The 24536-nt window shown below is 45.0% G+C and overlaps 1 protein-coding gene across 1 annotated transcript in view; it reads right to left on the bottom strand.

Annotated features, from left to right (window-relative positions):
• The window catches only part of UMODL1 (uromodulin like 1), a 72109-nt gene that overhangs the window by 35791 nt on the left and 11782 nt on the right, over window positions 1-24536 (bottom strand). Inside the window, 4 exon segments of the mRNA XM_058419305.1 lie at window positions 230-422; window positions 2050-2156; window positions 2558-2719; window positions 9082-9324. Of these exon segments, the coding sequence (XP_058275288.1) occupies window positions 230-422; window positions 2050-2156; window positions 2558-2719; window positions 9082-9324 (705 nt within the window).

Genomic DNA, 24536 nt, shown 5'->3' on the forward strand with positions numbered 1-24536 from the left:
ACTGGGAGAAAATAAATTTGAGGGTTCAGAAGCGTCCCCTTCCAAACTATTCACTCCAAATTAATCACTAACTCTCCATCCTGTAACAGAAAGCTCAGGGTCGTGTTTGCAACGTTTGCAAGACCCTCTGTGCTATCTTTGAAAGCAAATTAATGGTTATCTAAATGAGATTCCAAATGAAGTGGGACAAAAAAACCCCTAAAAACGTGACAGGACCACAATGAGTGACCTTGCACCTCCGTGTCGATCACTTCATACACGCGCTTCGCCATGGCCTTCAGGGAGGAGGAAACCTCTGCCAGAGGAGCTGGGTGGTGCATTCCCAGGAGAAGCTGCGAGGCCACTGTCCCAGCGTAGATGTCCCCACGGTTACTCTGGATGTGGTGCACGGAGGCATCCAGGGGCTGCAGCGCACCGGTGATCTGGAAAAGAGGGCAGCGTCTCCCAGCACGTGAATGATGCCGTGGTTGTTATCATAATCTGGGCGTAGAAAGAAATCCGGAAACCACGGCGAGGTGGTGATGTTTAGGTCTGTACTTATGCGAGGTGAGTTCTCATTTTCACATTTCACAGATTTATGTTGCAGAAATGCCAGGCTAAGGGGGGAGCGGGGCTGGTCTCAGAATGCTTTGGCAGAAGGCGTAACTCAGGAAGAGGTGGGAAAAGTCCTGCTTTGCACAATCTCGGTGGGTTACTGGAGTTGCCAGGCGCAACTTGTGGCAAGGGCTAGGGAGTGGGGGAAGGGAGAGGAAATTCCAAGAGGAAGGTCCTAGGGGAAGGGTGCCAGGCAAAAAGAGTCCAAGGGGCAAGAGACCAACCCACTCTCTTGGCCCCCTTATCATGGGGCTTCAAGGTGGGCTGGAACAAGGCTTGTGCCAATGGGGTTACTGATACCTGATACTTCAGGGGAGGGTTCCAGGTGTGGGATGAACCATACATTGGGGGTGAGACAGAACATCCCATTTGACCTTTGGCTCTATCTGCAGGTGACCTTCAGCTGGCCATATAACTGTTTTCCCAGACATTCAGTAGCTAGGACATCTCAGACATCGAAACTTGCTTTCAATTCTATCTCACTTATAGGTTTCACATTCTCAGAATCTAAGCAGTCATATTTATAGGGCTTTCTAGCTTCATCCTCCCCAACAGGTTACAATACATTACAATTCACCTGCAATAAAGCTGTCCAGCTCTCCTGACTTTGAACAGCTGAATGTACTGCTGGCAAAGGGAACAGAAAAAAAAAGAGGAAAAGAAAAGACTCAGGATGAGGCATGGGATTAGGAGCCACAGAGAGAGCCCAGAGACATGAAACCACCCCAACTGAGAGTCAGGAATGAGAGAAGGGATCTGCTCATGGGATGAGCACTGAGAGTCAGTGGAACAGACAGCAGGGCACTCTGAGTAGCAGCTCATTGAACATCTTCAGCCCAGCTCCTCATTTCTTGAGTGTTTGACTTTCACATAGCTTGTTTTAGACCAAGATATAAAAGCCTTGGTGGATCCTTGCCCCTACTCCCTACTACACAGCAACAGGACCAGGGTTTCATGGTTTTTTAGGATATGAGAAAGGGGAATCAGATAAGAGGAAGAATTACACCTGTGCTGTTGTTATCATTTCTATTCTCCTGCCTGTCAGTGCTAGCAGATTATGGCAGATAGGTTTGTCTTGGAAAGGCTTAACTTAAAATTCCATATCAGAAAACACCATGCTTTGAAGGTCTTGAATTCCCAGTCTGTCATAGGCCCAAAACTGAAATGAGACAGAGCTGGAGCAAGCACTAATTAAGCAGGAAAACCCCTTTTATTTCAGTGTGACTTTGAATTGCCCTTGGAAGAGACCTAAAAATTTTGTTAGAGAAGCTGATAAATCAATGTTACTTGAATTCCTCAAGGATGCAGCTGACATTCAGGAATACAGAAATAATCAGAAACAGGGCCAAAAAAAAAAAATTCAATCCGGCAGAACAAAAGGGGAGCAAAGAGTGGCCCCTGAGTAACAGAATCATGGGCACAGCTCAGGAGGGAGGAGCTCGTTTTTGTACATACCACGGAGTGCAAAAGGCGGGAGTGATTCAGAAGGTGGGAATCCACCCGGATTAATTCATTAAAATCCATTTTCACAAGCACTGTCACGTTGTACCAGAACGTCCTCCCTGCGGCGTAGGAAATGAAACAGCCAAGTCATCCGAGGTCTGGTGCTACAGAAGGCGACGGAGCTTCAGGGAGGCTCCGAGGCAAGAAAGCAAGATTTAACTTGGCAAATGTGAGGGGCCCATGAGCAGCCACCAGCAAGGGCCTCCTTTGCCATATGCCACAGGCAGAGGAGGCAGCCAAGGAGAAGGAGCCAAGGAAGCTTTGCTGGACCCACAGCACCCACACATCACTCAGGGCTCACGGGTGCAAGCACTGAGTACCCTGGGCTCCATCCAAGGCAGACTCCTGTATTTGTTTTAGGAAGAGCTATGGTAACAGTTTTCCTGCCCGCTCCCACCCTCAGGAGGGAAAATTAAGGCTATTTCTATTAGAAGCAGCGTTGAATTTATCAGTAACATACCCTCTGGCATGGGATCCACACAGCCTGCTCCTTTGGACGAGCTGCAGCATTTCTTCAGCCCTGGACATTCAGTATCGAACGTGCAAGGGTAATCAAATGTTTCCATATCCTTCACTGGACAGATACCAGGTCTTGAGGCAAATACACTGGATCTATTGAGTGCTAAGTAACAAAAAACATTCCTGAGACCAAAGATACAGAAAGTTGTTTCCATAAAATTGTGATATTTAATTTATACCAAACACCTCCTCCTCATTTTAGAAGTGTCTGTTCTGAGTTTTTAATGGGAAGAAAACAGCAGCCTGAAATATCATTATTTCATTTCAAGGGTGTAAATATTCTCAGATCTTTCTCTTGTCCACGACATTTCTGTTACAGAAATTTAGAGTTTCTGATTTTCCATTAATATTATGGATGGGTGGGCTCACAGTTGAGTTTCTAAACGTGGAGACTCTGAGGCACTGTGAAACAGAAAATGTGCCTGATATCAGCTGTGACTAATCCAAATAATATATAATGATCAAAGAAAACCCGGTACTGTGTAAAATAGAACTTGAGAACTTTCATTTAGCATTTTGTGGCACAAATTTAACCTTAGCTGCAGTAATTCTCTTCCAACTGGCCACTCCAGGAGGTTGGTAGCCCACACCAGAGAGCCCTGCAGAGAGAGCAGCTGAGGCAGGAGGTTGCTGCTTCCTAAGCCAAGGGCAAACAGTGGTTCTGGGCCAGTGCCAGCACAAAATCTCTTCTATGGAGGAAAAGAGAAAATATTTCCAAGCCCTACAAACTCACCTCTTTACCCACACTCTCAAACACAGCTCCAAGTAATGCTCAGCTCTGGTCCTTCTAAGCAAACTGAAAGAAATCTCTTTTCCTTTTTTTTTTTTTTTTTTTTTACCTCCAGGTTTTTAAATTAAAAGTCAGCCAGGAGAAAAATGAACCTGATTGTGGCAATAGAAACAGTTGTGGTGCAGGAAAACCACATTTGACGTACTAACACCCATAGCCAGTGAAAGGTCCACAGCAAGCCATAAATCTATCATCAGCAGTCAGTTCTGTGGGTTTACAATTTCTGTTATCCCAAGGCTCTGGATGAGAGTACACGTGATGTTTCTGAGAAGCAGGAGGGGATGTTGAATCCAGCACTTTGGGCCTCAGCAAAGTAACCTTCTTAGCCAGGGAAATTATCTCGATTAACCAAGATTTAAACTGACTCTGCCTAACCTGCTGCCACATGCACATTCCAGGTCTTCCTCTCCACTGCAGGTGGTTCCCCCAGACAGATCCTTTTCTTAGAAATATCTCTCTTGATTTTCAAAGCCACATTAAGGTGTGACACAGCCTCGTTTGCCCTTACTTGAGCCTCACACACACTCCCAGCCTCAAGGGATTGCTCCTTCTCAGCCTCCTGTGCAGGGAGCCAAGCAGCCTGTCACGCTGGCTTTTGCACAAACACGAGCACCAAGGGATTCCCCTGTGTTAGAAAATTCCCTCTTCACCAGTGCTCCTTACTGTTCAAACCTGGTGGAACCTGGTCAGCCGGACCCAGGCGTGGAACTTCCTCCAGCTCTGCACTCCAGGTGCAGTTCAAGCAGGTTTTGAGGTTCAAAGCTGGTTGTTTTTGTTTTTTTTTTTTTTTCCCACCCGGGTCTCTCTTTTTGGTGTGTTTAACTGCAGTGTAAATGGTTTAATGAGTCACATGCAATCTCAGAAAACACCATTGAATCCTGGCTGGGTGCCACAGCAGCCATTTATCGGAAATCAAAAGGTCATCGTTTTCGGATCAGCGGAAACAGAGATGGATTCACTTCACATTTCTGCCTGATTGTACCAGATGCACTTTGGAAATTCAATTTGTGCTCTCCTCTTCAATCATGCTGGGGACAGTCACCTACCAAGGAAGCAGTGAGGAGCGAGCCAGCCAACTCCTCTGTCATTTGGATGAAGTACAGGCTTTTCTCCTCCGTTATTTACATCAATGTATGGAAGCAGAACTGCAGCTTAGCAACCAAAGGCCACTTGCCAGCCTGCCTCTGGACAGCTGCTGGATCTGTTGTGACTGCAGGATGGGGAATCTCCCAGGAGATCGATGCTGAGGGACATCATTATCTCAGCCATCACCTCCTTCCTCCTTCCATCTGCAAGGGATGGTTTCTTCCAGAGGGTGTGGCAGAGCCAGGGACCAGCACCCTGCATTTTCTCGGGTATCAGAAGGTGGAGACAAATCTATGGAATTACAGAGAAAGCTCCTGGGAAAGTCTGTTCTAAAGGCAGGCTGGCAGGTTTCATCATGCAACCCTGGTTTTGGTGTCCTTGAGCATCTGGTAGGCTTTACTTGCTCAGATGGACGTTTTCCATCCTGATTGCTTCTCCAGGGGTTAAATTGGGATTTGTGCTGATCCAGCATCTGACAAATATTTAACACCCTTCCTGGGTGGCACTTTTGCCCTGGAGGGGAGAAGGCTGAGGGGGATGTGATGGAGGTTTACAAAATCCCGAAGCCAGGGGGCAAGGTGAAGGCAGAGCTGGTTTTTCACCAAAGCCCACAATAATAAAATGGGTGAGAGAACTCACTTCTTTACCCAAACAGGAGGGAACTTCTGCAATTTGCCTTTACAGGGGGTGTGGAGACAGACAGCTTGAGTGGGCTCAAAAAGGGACCAGGCAATTCCCAGACAGGATTCCCATCAGCACACACCGCTGGGAGCAGGCAGGGATGCCGATAATCCCACTTCTGTAGCGGCTGGGGGCACACAAGGGACACAAACTGCAGGGCAGCCAGATCCACCTGCTTCTGGGTGAAGTCCCACAGGACATTCTGGCACCTTCCCACCCCAGGCTGATGCTGCAGGGCTGCCCAAATGTGACACCACCGTCCCCTGGCTTTCCTGGGACAGCCGAGCACAGGGACAGCTGTGCCCCAGCTCCTGCTGCTCTGGTTACGGCCAGCATGGCAACATCTGCATGCTCTGAAAGGTCTCAGCCCTGCTGAGGAGCTGCTTGCTCACCTACAATGAGCACCTTTTCACTTTGTGCTTGTTCTTCTGAGAACCTTTGGAAGCTGTGCACACGAGGCACACTGCTTAAAGCACGACTTTAACATTGCAAATCAAGTGCTCTCAAGAAACTCCACAATTAAAGTAAATACCTTCTTATTCAAGGCAATTCTGTACATGTGTGCTTAAAAACCAGCCTTCACCACGTGCTGATGCACTCCTTCCCTCCCTAGCTGGGGATCAGGCAGCGTTAGATGGCAGATAAGGAGCTCTCTGGTTTCATCTTATGCTGGAAAGTGGGCAGCAAGCCAGTCACCAGGAGAAATAACCATACCATCCATTCAGGCAGCTGGAACAAGCCTGGAGAACTGGATCCCATCTCTACTGAAAAGACAAGATGCTGGGAGAAGTTTTGTTGGGTGAAACAACCTTTCAGAGCCGTGGCTTTCACAGGCCCCCGAGCCTGAGCTGCAGCCCTGTGCCCCAACCATGCAAGTTGTTAAAAGCAGCACTAAGCACTGTGAAAATCAGAATAAATTTATGAAAAAGACCTGAAAGCAGGTCTGAAAAACCAACACAGAATGGTCTGATCTCAGTTTCTCTGCAGCTCACTTGCCCATCTGTGAAAGACACAGAAGCTCCCTCGCATCCCACAGCTTTTGTGAAGAAAAATTGCTGCCTGTGAATCCTCCAGGATTCACCTTGAGAGGTGATGAATAATTCTCTACTCAGTGAGAGGCTGAGCAGAGCACTGAATGTGGAGGTCAGGGTGGCACTCTGGGGAGCTCCTCAGAGGGGCTCCATCGTCCCTGGGCACTGGGAAATGTGATCCTTGGGGCACAACTGAAAGAATTCACTGATCTGCGTGCATGGGCAAAAAGAGAGAAAACAAAGGTTGTTTTATTTAACCCTGCCTTAAGAATTCATTCCAGCCCTTCCTAACTTTTAGATATTTAACTTCTCAGCTGTTATTTAAAAATGTCAGAGTCATTTGTGAGTGCACCTGTAACACTATCCCGACGGATGGACACACAACCAGTGAGAACTACCAGAACAACGTGACCAGGGATCCAGACACTTTTTTCCCAACAGTAAAGACATAATAAGAGCAGGGCCTGCCATACCCCAGGCAGGGGGAATTGTTTCCTCCTAGGAAGAGAAAGTGAGGAGTGGCCAGGAACAGGCTGCTGTGAAAGGTCATGGAGACCTTTCCACTCCTGGCAGCATGGAGAGCACGCCAGCACGGATAACGTCAAGAAGAAAATAACAGTAGTTCAACAGCGAGCCGTGCAGTAATTTCTGCAGTTCCAGTTTCTCTTCTCATCATTTATTTAAGACTGTGTCTAGACACTGCATTACCATTCACAGAATTTATGACTAATGCCCTGAAAAGCAAAGATGCCAGAATAATGTAAACATGGAAATCACCTAGAAGCCATAGAAATCCTTAAATGGTTTTAAATATTCCCAAATTAACTTTGACAGGAAAAAGTGTCAGGGTGACCACAGTATCTCACGGACAAACTTGCCCAGAGCACCCATCACCAACATGGCAAGGGCAGGGTGGAAATTCTGCAGCTAAGCTTTACAAGAGATTTACAGATTTGTTCATGTGTAGATGAAACAGAATCATCAGCAGCTCTGAAGCCTAAAATATCCCTAGAGATGCTTTTAAGAGACAGAATTATACTGGGAAAGAAATATTTCAAGCGTTACCAGGGTGCTTTTTCTTTTTTTTTTTCCACACAAGAAGATGATCTCGGTTTTCAGATGTTCAGAAACACCTGAATTTCTTGTGCAAACAGTGACAACCACAGTGACTTTTCCACATTTACCTGGCACCGCTCTTTCCTCGTACTACAGAACTAAAAAGGCATTTTCTCTGATTGCCTCTCAGTCTTTCCATTTGATACTTACAGGCACACATGTATGCACATCTGTATATCCAAAAGGCTTCACTGAAGTAACTTTTCAACCACAATTAGTTGTAGTGGAGATTTTCCCCAGCGTGGAACTGATGCTTAGAAAATAGAGATGATCAGCAGCAGATCCTTTGCCTGTCTGACAAATCTGCTTGGGCACACAGTGACCTGCAGCTCAAATTCTGCTCAAGAACTCCACAACAGCCATGGAGCCAAACAGGATACAGTAAATCAGGAATCATGCTTTAATTTCTCTTCCCTAGCAAATCATTTTAGGGACAAGTAAAACACATCGACCATTTTCTGTGTTCCCATCCTTCTGTTAAAATCCTGCCAGACACAATATTCTACCTGTGACTGTGGAGAAAATGCCTGGGGGGGAAAAAAAAATAAAAAAAAAAAATTTGGAAGTTCTTTCTCCAGTGCTCTGAAACAAGTTAAATGTGGGATGAACACATTGTTCTTGACAGATCCCATGACAGGACATATGGCTCATCCCCCCTCATGCCACGTTATATGATCCGGTGCAGGAGCAGGTTTGGGGACATTCCCACAGATCAGAGTCACCCAAGTCTTATGACCTAAAACAAGGGCCAGGGCTGCAACAGGACCTTTCCTTTCAAATCTGCTGTTCCTGTGTGTGATTATGGAAATGCCCAGGTCCATAGTGAAAAGTGGAAATAGAGAAAATGCAATGTCATACTGAAAATAGGAAACAAAACTATGGCCTTCAGAACTTTTTTGGATGACAGAACAGTTCAGTGCTGGTTTAGATAATTCAAGATGCCTGTTCAGCTTAAAAGCATCTAAATTTATCCATTGGAGAAAGAAAGTTCCTTTTCCCCAAGGCATCCCTTCCATCTATGTCTCGAGTTCTGATAAAACTGGGAATTTCTGATTGACAGCTCGTAACCCTGATGTGACCAAGGGAAAAATCTTCCATCTTGAGACAAAGGTGATGAAGTCTTCCTGAGTAGAGTCTCATTAACACCCAGATGTTAGATCACCAAAAAGTTCAGCAGTTCCGAGACCTCCCACACAGCCACAGGTAACCAAGGAAGTCCTAAGAAAATGGTTCCTGGTGTAGTTTTGGTTGGAAAGCATCTGGAACCGAGTTGCCCTGAGGTCACAGGTTGTTTTAAATTTGAACCAAAATTGGGGTTGCATTCTGGGAACAGACCCTGCTCCACGTCAAAGGAGATGTTATCCCAAGTGCATCCTGAATGACTTTTGAGGAGAAAGCTCCTGGTGTACATGCAGGCACCAGACAGTGAATTACTGCTCTTGGCCGGGGATAGTGGCCTGAATTGGACAGGTAATGAGCCCTTGGAGGGCTAACAAGCAGGTGCCTTCCCCAGGCTCCCCTGGAAGTTTAGTGAATTTGTGACTAGAGGTGGCAAGGAGCAAGAATCAGGAGCTTTAATCTGCTATGTCTACTCCTTGCCATGAAGGACAAAGTTTACTGTACATTATTTTAAACTCATTTATTTCACTGAATAGAAACCTATGGCCCGAGAACTGAATGAAGCCTTTACACATCTCAGCTGAAGTGAATCTTCTTCCATAAGAAGCATTTATTTCCTCTCTTAATGTGACTAAAACCTACCTAGAGAGCAGTAGAGTCCAACTTGTTCGTATCCTTCACAGCAATCCGTGAGAGTGACGGTTTCAGGGACTTCAACACCGTGGAACTGTGTTCTGTAATGTGTCTGGGGACACACCATCCACGGGATCCACCCTCCACAGGATGTGTTCTTCTCGTAGGACTTTTGGTAGGCAACCATTTTAAACACACTTCTGGTCAGGGTGTAGTTGCACAGATGGTAACCCAGCAAAGAGAGGCCTTTTTCTAGGAAACAGAAGCAGGAAAGAAAGGGATCAGCATTAACTGAAGTTCCCTACAGTATCCAGTGAACAACAGTGTTATAAGAAAGCAGTGACAGAACCAACACAGATGAATGATTTCCAGGAAAGCTGATGTTGGGAAGAAGGTGGCATCAGAAAACAGACACAGGAAAGAATTGGTAGTGACTGCTTGTCATAGGCATCACTTTGGTCAACAAAGGATGAAGATTGGCAGAAAATTTGAAGAGTTATTGGTGCCTTCAGGTGTGAGGTGGAAAAAAGAGCAATTTCACTCAAGTTAGTCCTAAGGAAATTTGCATATGTTAATATAAATTAATAGTAGAGCACAATAGGCACTCCCAGGGCAGAGTCATCCAAATAGTTTCAAAGCCCACTCCAGCCTCCTGCTGCCAAAGCCTTCATCACTCTCCACTGACTGTAAAGGGGACAAAGGGTGAGGAGCTCATGGGCAGATGAGTCACAGTAGATGTCTGGAACAAGACATCCTTCAGACATCACCCTAGGCTAAAACTGGGGACTCATACATCACTGGGAAGCACTTCCAGGTATCTGACACTAAAGGTATTCCTGGAGATCCTGCGCTGCCTCTCTGCATTTGCAGCAGACCTGGTTGATCACGCCACTGGAAACCTGCAGTGGTTCATTGAATTTGAGTATAAACAAAGTCAGTGGTAAGGTCATTAACTGCATCATTTCACACAGGCCTGGGGATGGGACTCAGCTTCCAGGGTTCTGACACCATTCCTGATGAGGAGTGAACTTGTTACGTGCTTTACTTAAAACTGAAATACTCCAGCGGGGATGGGGGGGAAAAAAAAAACAAAAACACCAAACAACACAAAGAAACCCCAACAACGGCAACAAAAGCAGATGGAGTTTAAGAATTAGCGACCTACAGTCATGTCACAGACATCAGGCTGGCTCCTAATGAGACGTTATAGAAGCCAGAGGGGCTGAGTCACCCTGTGTGTCCCATTTGGGAAACAGATCGGATGGAATTAAAACGCCTGTATCATCCTCTAGCCAAAGCAGAAGAAACTTTAATAAGGATAAATATGAATTAGCTGCAGAGATTCAAATATAGCAGGACTGGGTTTGTTGTTTTTTTTTCTGAGAGCTCTGAGGGCACCAGGGTCAGCCAACAGACAGACTGAAGCTAACACAATATATACACAACAGGCATACAATTAAAACATTTCCAGCTTATCTTATTAGTACAACTTATCTCCTGCCTGAAAGGATGAAACATGTTAAAAACAATTCAAGAAGAAAAAAAAAAAAAAAAATCAGGCTTTTAGAAATCCTGTGCTTTTATCACATTTAGCTTTCCAGCTAAACAAAAGACACTCGTGCAGTTTGAGCAGGACTAGGAAAAGAGCTTTGGAGGGGAGGATCCATTTGTAGTGCAGGGACAGCCCAGGAGAAAACATGGAATAGACTTGGTGTCTAGAAATGGCCTCTGGAAGGTCAGCCCTGCTCTGTTTCACTCATCTGTGCCTTCCTCAAGCAGCAAAAAAAAGCAGAGTTGATGCTGGGTTGTGCCCCAGGGTGTGCCTGTGAGAGCCAGAGAGCTCCCAGCAGGCTCCAGGGATTCTGTGCTGCTGCAGGAAAATATCGGGAGTGAGGGCATCACTGGAAAGCCCAGTCCCTGCTCCTTCCTCCTGGCCAGCCTCCAGCAGGACAGCTCTGTGAACGCTCCCTGAAGCCCTGGGGACAGAGGTCTCCACATCCCTGGAAGGCACCAGGGCTGCTCCTTGTCCCTACCAGGGAGTGGAAGGAGGTGGGCAAGGGGGACAGGAGGACACCCAGCCTGTCTCCAAGCCTGTCTCCAAGCCCAGACCTTGCCTGAGCCAGGAGAGGATCCCAAGGCTGGGATGGAGCTCTGACCAGGACAGGGCTGTGCAGGAGGAAAGAGGAGAAGTGAGCCAGAGAAAGCAAGGTGTCCTCTCCCTCTGGCTAACTTTAGGATAACTCTGGGAAAATGGGAAAGGAGAACAAACGTGGGTTCTGGAGCAGGAATCAGAGATCAAGGGCTGCCTTTTATTCAGTGTGTTTGATCCATTAACACCTCACAGAGGCACAAGTGCCTGACAAGGAGCAGGCAGCTGTCATTGCATTTTGGAAAGCATTCCCTTGCCATGTGTTAAGACTGCTCCAAGAATACCTTTCTCTGCAAGTGCTTCTAGGCATGTAGGTGTGCGTGTGTGGGGGGGGAAAAATCTTGCTTCAGCTTTTTTATTTTGTTTTATTTTATTTTTTAAATCAGTTTGTAACCTGAATGGCAAAATAATCAGAGTGCAAGAGATTTAATACCTAAATAATTCTGGTTATAGCCTTTCCCTGGAGAAAGTGCACAAACATCTGTTGTGACCAGGGAAGGAGGCAGGAGCAGGACAAATACTGTTCTATGAAAATGAGAAAGAGGAAGGAATCAGACTGTTATCCTATAAAATCAGGTTAGAGGGGACTAGGGCAGGTAAGAAGCAAGAGCTCATCTTTATTCCTCATCTCTATGATCCCTCCTTTTCCCCAGAGCTCACGTAAAGCCTGGCAAGAGCACAGCAGGGACTGGGAGGGAAAAACTGAGTAAGGAGAGCACTGAGGATTCGTGTTGTCCGTGCAGAGCTGAGGCTGCAGCGAGGACGTAGCACGGGAAAGCTAAAAATTCCAGTGTCAGCTGAGCTGGCTTAGTCTCTACAGCAATATGCAACATAAATACAGGTATGAAACTGAGAATAAGATGGTGTTGAATTAGACACAGTTTATAATTGGAAGCTACAGCTGTCAGAGGAGATCTGAAGTCATATTTCATACTTAAACATTGATACTACGTACATACATACATATATATATATATATATATACACACACACACACACACACACACTAGGCATAGAATGAGGCTGCCAAAGCCTAAAGAGAAGCTCTGAGATGAGGCTGTGGTGGTACAAAAAGATGCCCTGAGTGCAAGAAGCTGGACTGAAGGTGTCAGGAAAAGGTGCAGCACCACCAGCCTTTGCCCCATCCATCAATTCCACACCATTCAAAACAAGCTTTGACACCCAGAGAGCTCAATTATTTTGCTGACAGCAGTTTGCTGCTGAGCAGCGTGGCTTGGATCAATTTGGGCTCTTTAGCAAATTGGCTTTCTGTTCTCGTTACTCCCATCTACGGGATTATGGCACGAGCAAATGGAATTAAAATGAACTGGCTGTTGTTCTCAGCCACTCAAAGCTGAAGTCAGTGGCACAGCAGAAGGCAGCCACCTGCCATTAGTATGGGTATGTTACACCTATCATTTCTGGATTCTAGAATTTTGTCTCAGGAGCCACCAGCTTTCAGCACCATCAGGGAAAATACCAAAACACTTTTTTTTTTTCTTTTTTTTTTTTTGTCATGTTAAGCAGGAGCATACATAAACAATTAAAGCAAAGCCTTTATTAATAGAAACAAACACTGAGAGGAGAGCCTGGGAACAAAAGCTGCACAGGAACAGGCTCCTTGGAACTCAAGGTTAAACCCAGAGCAGAACTGAGAGCATGACCGAAAAAACCCGGCAATTAAAAAAAAAAAATAGCATAGCATTTACGGCATTCATGGCATTTATGGCACAGACAGAGCTGCAGTTCTGGAAACTTCACCACTCAGGTGCCACTGTGAGCTGGGATCTGCAAAATCTTTTCTCACTGGAGAGTAAGACTGAAAGATAAACCCCTCTCTTGTCTTGACATAACCTTAAAAATAAACTGTTGGAACAGATTCATGGTGGGGAGGTTCAAGCTCAGATTTGAAATGCAAACACTCCAAAACATGAAAAAAAAAATAAAGAAAAGGGATCACAGACTCATTTTTTCTACAAGTTCCAAGTTTTAAAGTCAACACCATTTACTTTAAATAGCACTAGGATGGGAGTTCTATTGACCCTAATCTCTGCAAACCTCTTTTCAGCTGTGGCTTTGACAGAATAACAGCAAAGTCTGCAAGGTTCTAAGAAATATGGTTTATATTTAACTGAGACTCACAAAACCACTTGAGTAAAGAAAAGCAATGAAGAGCAGTCAAAAATCATGGTACTTTGTCATCCAAATGAATCAAAGCAGAAAGGGAGAGTAAATGAGGGTTCATTTAGCAGTTACAGATGGGTTAGGGTTTTTCAACATTACAGCCCATACCACAGATGAAATTGAAGCATGTTTTCTACAGCTTCATCTTATGCATCCCTAGGAACTTGCCAGGCACATCACTACATCATTTCCTGCTAAAGCTTCTTTTAAAGACATCTTTTATAGAAATTTGCACAATGCTGAAGACAAAGCAGAAATTCTCCTTGTTCATTTCTGGCACAAAGGAAATGACAAGGATTTTTCCTGGGGATGAAAGGCTGGGGACAAAGGCTGTGTTTTTGCTTGGTGAGATTTTCTCTGTTCAATTATCAACAGAGGACTCTTAAATGGTCACTGGGACACTGCCAATTCTCCAGAGAGTGGCCACCTTGGCCAGTTTATTTCAAATCTATCCAACATCCCAGCTAGGCTGTCCTCTGGCCAGGTTTGCAGCACTCACCTGTAATTTCATCTCCCCTTCCTTGCTGTGTGGCTGCCTAGAGGATGAGAACAGAGATAAGAGTGATCCTGGCCATTGTAGGGCCCATCCTGGATAAACCTTTCTTATCCTTTTGTTTCCAAGGTGGCAGAGCTTGGCTTGTCCTTACAGGAAGGCTTTTGGAGTAGGGGAAAAGGTGCTCTGGGTTTTTTACCTTTTGCAGGGAGGTGATAACTGCTGGCAACAGAAACAAAGATGCTCCGCCGGGAATTTCGCCGGTTCTCTCTCCTTCGTGTTCTCTCCAGAGATTTGTGCTCTCCAGAGGGGAATCTGCCTCTTCTGCCTGTTCAGCTGGGCTCTCCAGGCCTGACATGGAGAAAAAGGCATTTTAAAACTGCTGGTTTTGTCTCTGTTTATCCTTCAGAGCACTTATTCCCTCTCACACCAAAACCACTCAACATCTGGGTGCCAGATTTACCCACCTCAAATATCAGGTATAAACATCTTGAATTCAGTTCCTGTCCACACATCAGGTGGTCCTGCTTTGAAGGTCTTCAATTCTGTACCTTGAAAGCAAACTAAAAGCAAATAGCCATGTGAATGTTTATTCCTGAGTTTAAGCTGTTTGTCCAGTTGCTGTCACCGTGCTCCTCATTTCATCCCCTAAGACACAGCAATGCCAGGCAATCAAGAACCTTGTTAAGGAGGGCATGAATCAGGTCCGAAAAACCAAAAATCTTCCTTTTTTTGTTGTTGTCTAAATAATCAAAGCACATTCCCAAGATAGATGTGCCTCCAGCTTCACAACAACACACGACAATAACTTCAGCACAATGTCACTTGGCTCAGGCAGAGACAAGGAGCGAACACGGGGTGATATTTTATCAGGAGCTGACATTAAAAGATGGAAAATCACAGGTACAGCTCTTGGAGCTGTGTTCAGAGAAGCATTTAACTAGGTGTCACAGTGTTGCAGACAATTTCATGGGGGTGAAAGAGACCTGGGACCACAGACCCTCTCATTTGTGGATGTTCAGGCAGCAGAGCTGGGGCCTTGTGTAGCACCGAGGCACCTGTGAGCAGTTCTCCTGGCTTGGAAAATCAAATATCAAGCTCACCAAGGGGAAAAGAAAATTCAAAGGAAGAAAAACAAAGGAAAATGAAAGTTTGCCCAGGGGAAAAAAATTTTTAAAAATATTTGTATTTTAGAATGCTTCAATTAAAAAAAAGGGGGAAAAAAAGAAAATAATTGATGTGGAGATGTGGAAATATTTCTGCTCTAAGGAGAACATGCACCTTAGCACCAGGATGTCTTGCCAGGCTGTATCCACAGATGCACCACTCACATCTCCTGTCAGGAAGGCAACAAGAAGCCCCTGGCCATAGCCTGGGCAGAAGATGCCATCTGTCTTTAAAACCCCACTAATAAATAAATCATCAAAAGAAAGAGGACTTAAGTCAGTGAAATTCAGTGTTCAAATATAAATATTTTCTTCATGATCTGTTTTTTGTTTTAGTTTTTGGGGGTTTTTTTTAACTATCTAAATTCTCAGGAAAAATATCTTGGTTGGTTGAAATTTTTTGGCTAGCACTGACAAGAACCAGACTTTTAAACCTTAGAAATTACTTGGTCCCTCCTATAAATAAGTATATGTCTTGTCCAATTTCAAATATAGGTAATGCCAGACTGACATGTGAGTTGGAACTCCACTGCAGCAGTGAATTAAATGGTTCCTAAATAGAGAATGTGCAGAACCCCCTTTTCAAATAAAAACTTTGAGAAAAGTCAGTGAACAGTTAATCCAAGCAAGAAATGGATACAGAGATCATTTGTATTTCAGGATTTACAATTTACAAATTACAATTTACAAATTCTTTGAGGTTCCGATTTCTATCAGCATGATTTCTCCAGTTACCATCAGTTAGGCTCACAGCACTTTGCTTTTTTAGCAATGCAGACGCTGGAAAAGACCCCTCAGGCAATTAAGGATTCATCCTGTGTCCTGTCCAGCCCTTTTCCCATCTTCCAGCCACATTCTTGCCCTGTATTAATTGCAGCCAGTTTAAGATTACGTCCTGCATCCCTTGCACGCTCTTTGTACTACTGCGATGAGTTGCGCTCGCTCAGCACAAGCCAACACAGTCTCCTGCAGGGAAGCTACAGATCCATGGACATTTTGGATGAGTGAACATCTGTGCACGCATGGATGACTGCATATTAATACATTTTTAGTTACCGTCATTGCATTTCACTGCGAAATTTCTGGTCTCTTCTCCCTTTTAAGCAAGTGTTGCCTGCTTCCCAGGGAACAGTAAGTGTTGTCTTGTTTTCCCTGCTGTTTTTCTGACAGAACAAGAAGAAATGCCTCAAGCTGCTCCAGGAGAGGTTCAGGTTGGACATCAGGAGGAATTTCTTCACTGGGAGAGTTGTCAGCGTTGGAAGGAGCTGCCCAGGGAGGTTTGGAGTGCCCATCCCTGGAGGTGTCCAAGGAAGGGCTGGATGTGGCACTCAGTGCTCTGGGCTGGGTGACAAGTCAGGAATCTGTCAAAAGTTGGACTTTTTGATCTTGGAGGTCTTTTCCAACCTCAGTGATTCTGTGATTCTATCTTAGGACTCCAGCAGATTTGCCCACTTTTTCTTTGGTGGTGAGGAAGGACAGCGGAGTGAGGAACATAGAAGGAAAAGGAGATGCTCAGAATCAAAGCCCTGGCTGTGTGGTGCTGGAAGTGAGCTGGACTCCAGCCTGGAAGGAGCTCATCCCAGCCCTCCTGGCACAGGCACCCAGAGCTGATCAGTTCTCCCGGCTCTGTTGTTTATACTTTCTGCAGTTACATTTCTAACGTCTAAACTGATCTAAAGTTTGCCATTTATACAAGGAAGGGCTAAAAGCCACATCAAAATCCATTTGTGGATAATGTTACAGGATCAAGAAGCAGATTTTTAGAGATGGGATTTGACTCTCTTAGACTGTGCTATCAGTAATTGAAATATTGTGGCTGACAGCAGGCTTTCTCATCATACTTTTTCGGCATTTATTGCTTTAATCAGATTCACTGCTGATTTAATTAGTCACTTAGAAGATCCTGATCTGCTCTCTAGGCAAGGGGTTTGACACAGAAAGGTCATTGCTGGAACATTTCTTTCTTGCTTTGTATTATTTTGTCTATAAAGCAATCATTATTTCAGATGAAGAAAATGGTCATGGCATTTCAAGACAGACTGACATGCACGAGGGGAACAGGATTATGGGCTCATTGGGAATTTATATTTGAGGAATATATCATTGGGAATATAACAGAAACTTCTGTGTTTCAGAAGCCAGCTCATCTTCCTGTAGATGAATAGGATCTAAAGCTTGAGAACAATTAAATCATTTAACCCAGAATCATGGAATCACAGGATGACTTGGGCTGGAAGGAACCTTAAAGCTCATCCTGTTCCAATCCCATGCCTTGGGCAGGGACACTTTCCACTATTCCAGGTTGCTCCAAGCCTCATCCAACCTGGCCTTGGACACTTCCAGGGATGGGGCATCCACAGCTTCTCTGGGCAACCTTTGCCAGGGCCTCACCACCCTCAGAGTAAAGAATTTCATCCATCTATCTAATTTAAACCTGCCCTCCTTCAGTTTAAAAACATTGCCCCTTTTCCCTCACTATCTGGCCATATAAAACAATACATCTTCCTTTTTAGAAGCCCCCTTTTGTCACTGAAAAGTGCTCTAAGATCTCCCCAAAGCCTTTTTTCCTCCAGGATGAGCAACCCCAGCTCTCTCAGACCATCCTCACAGCAGAGGTGTTCCAGCCTTCTGATCACCTTCGTGGCCTCCTCTGGGTACACCCTGAAAGGTTCAAATCCTTCTTATGTGGGGATGAGCTGGATGCAGCATTCCAGGTGGAGTCTCGGGAGGGCAGAGAGGAGGGGCAGAACCACCTCCCTCCAGCTTCTGGCCACTCAAAAACCTCTCAAAATCAGCTGGCAGTAAATACTCAGAGACCTCAGCAGGCTCACACAGTTTCAGCCTGATTACAGCCTGTTCGTCTGAGAAAGTCCAGGCTACGGCCACAGCAGACTCTGGGAATGGATGGAGTCCATTCTCCAGTCCTGAAGATCTCACTGTGGAAATGAACAAATCCAGGACAGGAAGGCAAAGGCAAAACCACGCTGAAGGTGCTAAGAAGTTCAGATGAGACCTGATTTCCATCTGATTTCTGCACCACGACTGCATTTTCTGGTGCCCAGTGAATTTTGTCTCACCATCAGAGCAGTCTTAAACCGGCTCCTGCTGTGGCATTTCAGATGTTTAGCAAGGGTTGAGCTCAAGCCAGCCTTTCCCTTAGTGGTGCAGTGCTATGGTTTCTTCCCTCTTCTACATTCCTAAACTTCACAAAACCCACAGAAACTTAATTGTCTTTGAGCCTGCAGCTGATCTGTCAAAACTGGCTTAAATCAATCAGCAAGGCCAGTGAGTATTAGAAGAGAGGAACAGGCTGACAGCCAGAAATAACCTTCCTGCAGCCAAATAAAAAACCCAAACCATTCCTGCCATCAGGATACAAACTTACTCCTGCTTCTGAAAATGAGTACATACAACGAACACCTTAATGTCTACTCCCTACAGAGAAAAGAATTTCTCAGGAGCTACTCAGCTCTCAGAGTTAAAATGCTTGTTTGTGATTCCAGGGACTTGAATTCCCTGCCACTGCCACACAGCTCCCGGGCTGTTGAGTCACACAGGTCAGATCTGCTACTGCAAGGAAGCCATGGGGATGGGAGGGGGCAGAAATCCCAATATTTCAGACCTTTGAAGAGTCACAGATACAATATTATAAATGTGCTTTCGTTTATGTTACCTGGGAAGAAAGTGGAAGAGAACAAGGACGGTTTTGCCAGCCTGTGTTAGGATGGACACAGCTAAACTGGCGTCCAAAGAGTGGAAGAGTAACACTTGTGTTTTTCACTGTTGCATTTCAGAGAAGAAAGCATTAAAATGAAGGGACTAACACAAATGACACACAAAAAAAAGAATTCCTGACAGCCCTAGGAGCTCATTAACTGAACAATGCAGGCAGAACAGTCTCTGACAGAACCCAGTGATTTGTTCTGTCTCACCAGCAAACCGTTCCTCGGGAAAATCTTTGGGTTTTGTTGGTTGTTTTTGGGTTTTGTTTTTTTTTCCCTGAACACACACAAACTGTTTCAAAGTGACTCACGGGGAAAAAGCTCTTATTGGTAACAGGAGGAAAAAACATGAGTCAGGCAGAGGTCACGCTGAACCTCTGCCTGGCCCCGCTCCTCGGACAGAGGAGGTTGTGCAATCCCAGCACAGGGAAGCTCTTGTTCCCTCCAGCACTTCCAGAGCTTGTCCCATCCCCAACACGAGCTGGGCAGCAGATGAGACTTGATCACACCTCCTCTATGACCTAGCAGCGCTGCAGGGGAGTAAATCCCATCTGAGACTTTTGGTAGCCCGCTTCTTGTTTTCAGCTCTAAACCCGGGCGGTTTTGAGGGACAGCAGCCTGGGAGGGGGAATTGCCTTTTGCTGTGGAGGTTTATTGGGAGAAGAGTCAGGGGTCTCCTGCTTGGCATCCCCCCCAAGGGCCAATCCACCTGAAGGTCCCGTTCAGGTGGGGCTCTGTGTCAGCAGCTGAGCCCCTCCTCGCTCTGCCTGGTGGCTGAGCCATCAGATCCCTGCAGCAAAGGGCTGGGAATGGGCATGACACCAATCCTTCCTCGCTCACCCCATGCCACCGGGCTCACCACCAGCAAACACCGGGGACCAGCCCAAAGATCTGGCCCTGCTTCGCTGGCTTGTGCCCTTGCTGCTGCCTGGATCCTGTTTCTGACTGAAGGCACCTGCTGCTTCTCCCACAAAAAGGATGACATCTCCTTTTTTATCCCTCCAAATCCTGTCTGACATACAGCTGAGATACAGAGGGGAAGGACAGAGGGCTGCGCATGCAACTGGAAATTCCACTCGTGAATCGGTCTCCTGCACACAGATGCAGAACTTGCCTGTGTTCAGCAGATTTGAAGCACGGCATAAACCAAGCCAAACACACAATTTGCTTTCTGCTGTTGGTCAGGGTAAGATTTAGATTTAACCCTCGCTGCCAGCTAAGGGTTACAGGCACACACAGACCTAAGCACATGTTTCTGATGAGAGATTTCCCTAAGCTGTTTCACAGGTCAGTCTATAGCCTAAACCTCAGCACTTGTTTCACAATTTGTGTCAGAGCTTCTCTTGATGCGTTAAATTTAAAGGTTTATAGGAAGCTTCTCATTTTGAAGGATCTAAAGGCACATTGTTGTGTGTGCTCCTGAGCCAGCTCAACTAAAAGAAGAGCAGCCCCTGAAGGAGGAGGAGCCCTTCAAAGCAGACACACTGGATTTAGGGATCCTAATATACAGACAAGGTATGGGATATAGCATCCTGCTCCTACTGGGTGAATACTGAGTAAGGAATTTGGTCAGGTTTGCAAAAAAAAAAAAAAAAAAAAAGTGCATTTTAATCTGGTTAACCTATCATTTGAATAGGTTTGTTTAGAAGAAAGAACAAAGCAAGCTGTTTGGGGGAGGTGTATTACTCCTTTTTCCTCCTTGTTCATATGTGTAATTGTGACTAATTCAGAACAAATACTGCATTACTCAGTACTGAGGAAGTGGGGAGCTTTTAAAGTGGGCAGAAAAGCACCAGATGACTGAAACAACAAATTATTAAAACCAATATGAAATGAAAGTTCGAGGTACAGGGAAACTTGGGCTGCGAGGATAAGAATAGATGTTTTAGTATTTTTGCCCAAATGTAATGGCCAGACAAGTTAGGAACCCAAATCCGTGTCTCTGAGGGGACTCTGAACAAACAGAAAATTCACTGGTGGTTTCACAGATCTCACTGTACACAGCGAGGAAATGCTTTTCCTTTCTCTTCTTGTTTTTAAAAAGAAAATCCTGGCTGGCTGCCAAGTCTTGCTTTGAAATTATTATTTTTATATATATATATTTTAGATTGATACTGAATGATCCACGCAATCAAAATCAAAGCATCTCTGGGTTTTCCATGGCCTTTACTCAACACCCTTCCCCCAGATAAAGACTGCAGACTCCTTGTAAGAACCCCTGCACCAGGTGTGTGTCAGGAACAAGCCAAGTCTGAACAAAACCCCAGCCTTGCCCAGAAGGCAGCGCTGGGCTGATCCAGCCTGGCAATGCCTGGGAGGCAGGAGGCTCCTGCTGCTGCTCTGCCTTTGGACACGTGGGCATTTGCCATGCCAGAGTCTCTCTGAAGCATCTGCTGAGCTGAAGCTGCTGTTGGAACAGAGGAGGGCAGAGCTCCAGCCTGCACAGGGCTCCCCAGCAGGGTTTGTTCCATCAGCGCCCGGGAACTGAGCAGTGGAAGAGTGGAATTCTAGCCCACGGGGCTCTCACAAGGAGAGCACCTCCGGGGCTGTGCAGCTCCATCCTCGGAGCAGGGGTTTCACACTGCTCTGGGGAAGGAGCCTCTGTCTCCCAGGAGTTTCTCAGCACTGATTATTTCCACTTCTGCTGCCAAGAAATCTCCTGCTCTTTAAAGTGCAGCCCCTGCCGTGGCTGGACATCACTCTGTGATTTTCCAGGTACTCAGGAAGAGAAAAATCATTCCTACCTCCTAACAGCATCAAGTGCTGGCACAGAATTTGGCAGTTTCTTTATGATGCCAAAGCGCCGAAAGGAGAAGCAGAAATGTAAATGCTTCAGAATAAAGATTATATATTGCATCACTGGTTTGGTAGCCCTTAAAAGAAACCATCGATCACCTTTTTTTGCAAAGCTAATCAGGGAAAAGGAGAGATGCCTGGCAAGGAAGTTCCATGTTTGGAGAGCAAAGAGACTTCACACCAGGTTTTGGCATTCTCAGGTAAAGAGAAATATGTGGTCATGCACTGTAAAAGAGGAGGAAAATAGTTTTCGTGATTCTTCTTTCCACAAAAACCCCCAACTAAAATTATCTCACTCTATTTAACTAAAAGAAAAAAAAAATTCCAAAACAAAACTTATTTTGTCAGATATCGAGAGCTGATATTTAAAGCTCTCAAGGAGATGATTTTCAGAATGTTTATTGGCTTAAGAAAGCAGTGGATTATTTACTGAATCTGTCCTGCACCCTTAATTAGCACAAATGCCAGTAGAGGAACTTCCTGCGTGCTTTCTCCCATGCTGACCTTCTGCATGAGAAAAAATCCCGAGTGAAAATAGATTTTAATTCCTTCCTTGAAATCAAACATCTGGCTTTGGTTAAGGAGACACACAACCCTGTCCTTTGTGATATTTGGACTGCAACAGCTCTGGGGCAGGGAGGGTTTTCTTTGTTATTTGCTGCTGAAAATGACAGGAATTCCAGTTTATGGACACAATAATGCTAATGCTGCCACTGAAAGATGACGAGAGCGTGACTGTTGCTGTGATTAACATTAATTTATTACCAAAATGCCAAGTAGAAATATCAGCACATATATTTCATCGCTCTACGTCTTTGCAATTCGTTTCTGTCCTATTCTAAAAACTACTCATTGTTGTCCAATGTGAGAGACAGAGCTCACAAACTGATCTAAAGCCTCAAATTCTTATGGAAAGTTGGGAGCCAAGGGTGTGTCAGCCTCCTCCAAAAGGCAACACTGCTGATTTAATTACCTGAACCAGTGAAATCAGCTTAATGAGAGACGAGAGATGTGCATGCCTTGAAAAGTGGGAGGCAGGTGAAATAAGTTTGCATCTACCACATTTTTGTTCGGTTCACTGTTCTTCTCAGAGATCTGATGGGATGGATGGACTGGGCCCCACTGGCAAAGCCACAGAAGGCTCTGGGACAGTCTGCAAAACTTCCATGCCTTTGCTGCAACTTATGTCTTAAATAAGAGTGCAAAAGCTTGGTTGATGATGAGAATAAATGAACACTTTGCCTAAATGTCCCTGTTTCTAACCAAAAGGAAAAACACTGAGGGCCAACATCACTCCCTTCTTGCAAAAGATCTGGTTTTGACAGGCCTTGTCCTTCCAGAAGCAAAAGGGACAAAAATACCTAAGACAACTTCAGGCACTGGAAAAGCTCACAGGATGAGCCCTGAGGGCTTATAAACAGCAGGAGATGGGCAGAACCTTAATCATCAGTCTGAGAAAATCACCCTGATGTCAGTGCCGGTCTTTGATGCTTCCTCAGGATGTGGCGAAGATGTTTCCTCAGCAGCAAGGTGGAAACCTCAGGCTGTGGAAGGACACAGAAAAGTATCCTCATGGTAACAAGGATATTTTATGGGAAACAAGGATCCAGGAAGGAAGGATTTCTCACATGGTCCACAATGAAAGCAACATTCCCATGTCAAAGCCGGCATGGCTGAGGCAGTTTTGCACCCTGAAGAGCTGCAGCAAGCGCCAGGAAGCAGCCAAAAACTCAACAAATTACCTGGAGTTTAATGCACAACGAAGGATGATGCACACCTGAAACAATCTGTGTAATTCTCTGCTCCCTGAGGCAGAGAAAAGAAGGATTAGTCAGAACATTTTTGCCTGTCAGATGCTGCTGAAACTCCAAGGCAGGCGTGATCAAGAGTAGGCAAAGTCAAATTCCACTAATACTTGTATTCCCTTTCCTTCTGCTGCACCAACAAGAAATAATGGGAAGCCCATCTTCATATTTTTAAAAGCAAACATCCACATTTTGAAGAATCGCGTGCCCACGTTATGCAACTACCTTGTCCCTAAAAAAATGGGCTGGTTTTCTATCCAGACCTGCCTAAAAATAAATCTGAGAGGACTGTTTTCCCAAAAAGGCACGGGTTATGCACACAACTCGGTGTCCATTGGAAAATCTCTTCCGCATTCCTACGAGCAGCATTAATGATTATCTACACAGAAAGGTCTTTTTCATCTCATTTAGGCCCTCTTCTGTCTTCTCCCTTTCTACATTTCTATCAGTCTGAATACTAAATGCAGATTAATGTTTTATTCCTTTACATGTCTCTGCTATTATACACATTTATTTTTATATACGGGCATGGCTCTATGTGTGTATATGTACACACAAACATATGTGCTTTGTATATTTAAACAAATACGTATAGGCACAAAAAAAATCATATATAAGTGGATAAACACATCCATGCAAAGATGCAACCCTTGCAAGAGGAACTGTGTTTGATTCGACACTCTTAATATTTAAATTTAATATGATGGAACTGTATCAACCCGTTGAAACTTGACCTTGCAAGCCCCACTTCTCAACCACGGTTATTACATTCTTTGAGCATCACATTTTTTTACTGAAAGCAAATGTGATAAGGATGGAAAAAAAAAAAGAAATAGAAACAGTGGGTTGTAACAGTGTGCAATCCATGAGGAGGGAAATGCTCCCTGCACACTGAGTGCTTGAGCTGGGTGTTGTAAACACCCTGTAGAAGCTTTTATCTATCAGTTTACTTTAAGCCTCTACCCTTAACAAGTCTTTACATGTGCATCATAAAGGCAAGTCCCACAGCACCTTATTAAGTTGTTTATTCTTTCCAGCCCTCTGCATTCAAGCTAAATCACATTATGCAATTAGCTGCTATGAAAACAAATGAAACTTATTCTGTTTTCCCGTGTTGAAGGAGCAGTTCAAAATGTGCCCTCTTCAAAA

The sequence above is a fragment of the Hirundo rustica genome, chromosome 2 (assembly GCF_015227805.2).
Source record: "Hirundo rustica isolate bHirRus1 chromosome 2, bHirRus1.pri.v3, whole genome shotgun sequence".
Classification (NCBI taxonomy): domain Eukaryota; kingdom Metazoa; phylum Chordata; class Aves; order Passeriformes; family Hirundinidae; genus Hirundo; species Hirundo rustica.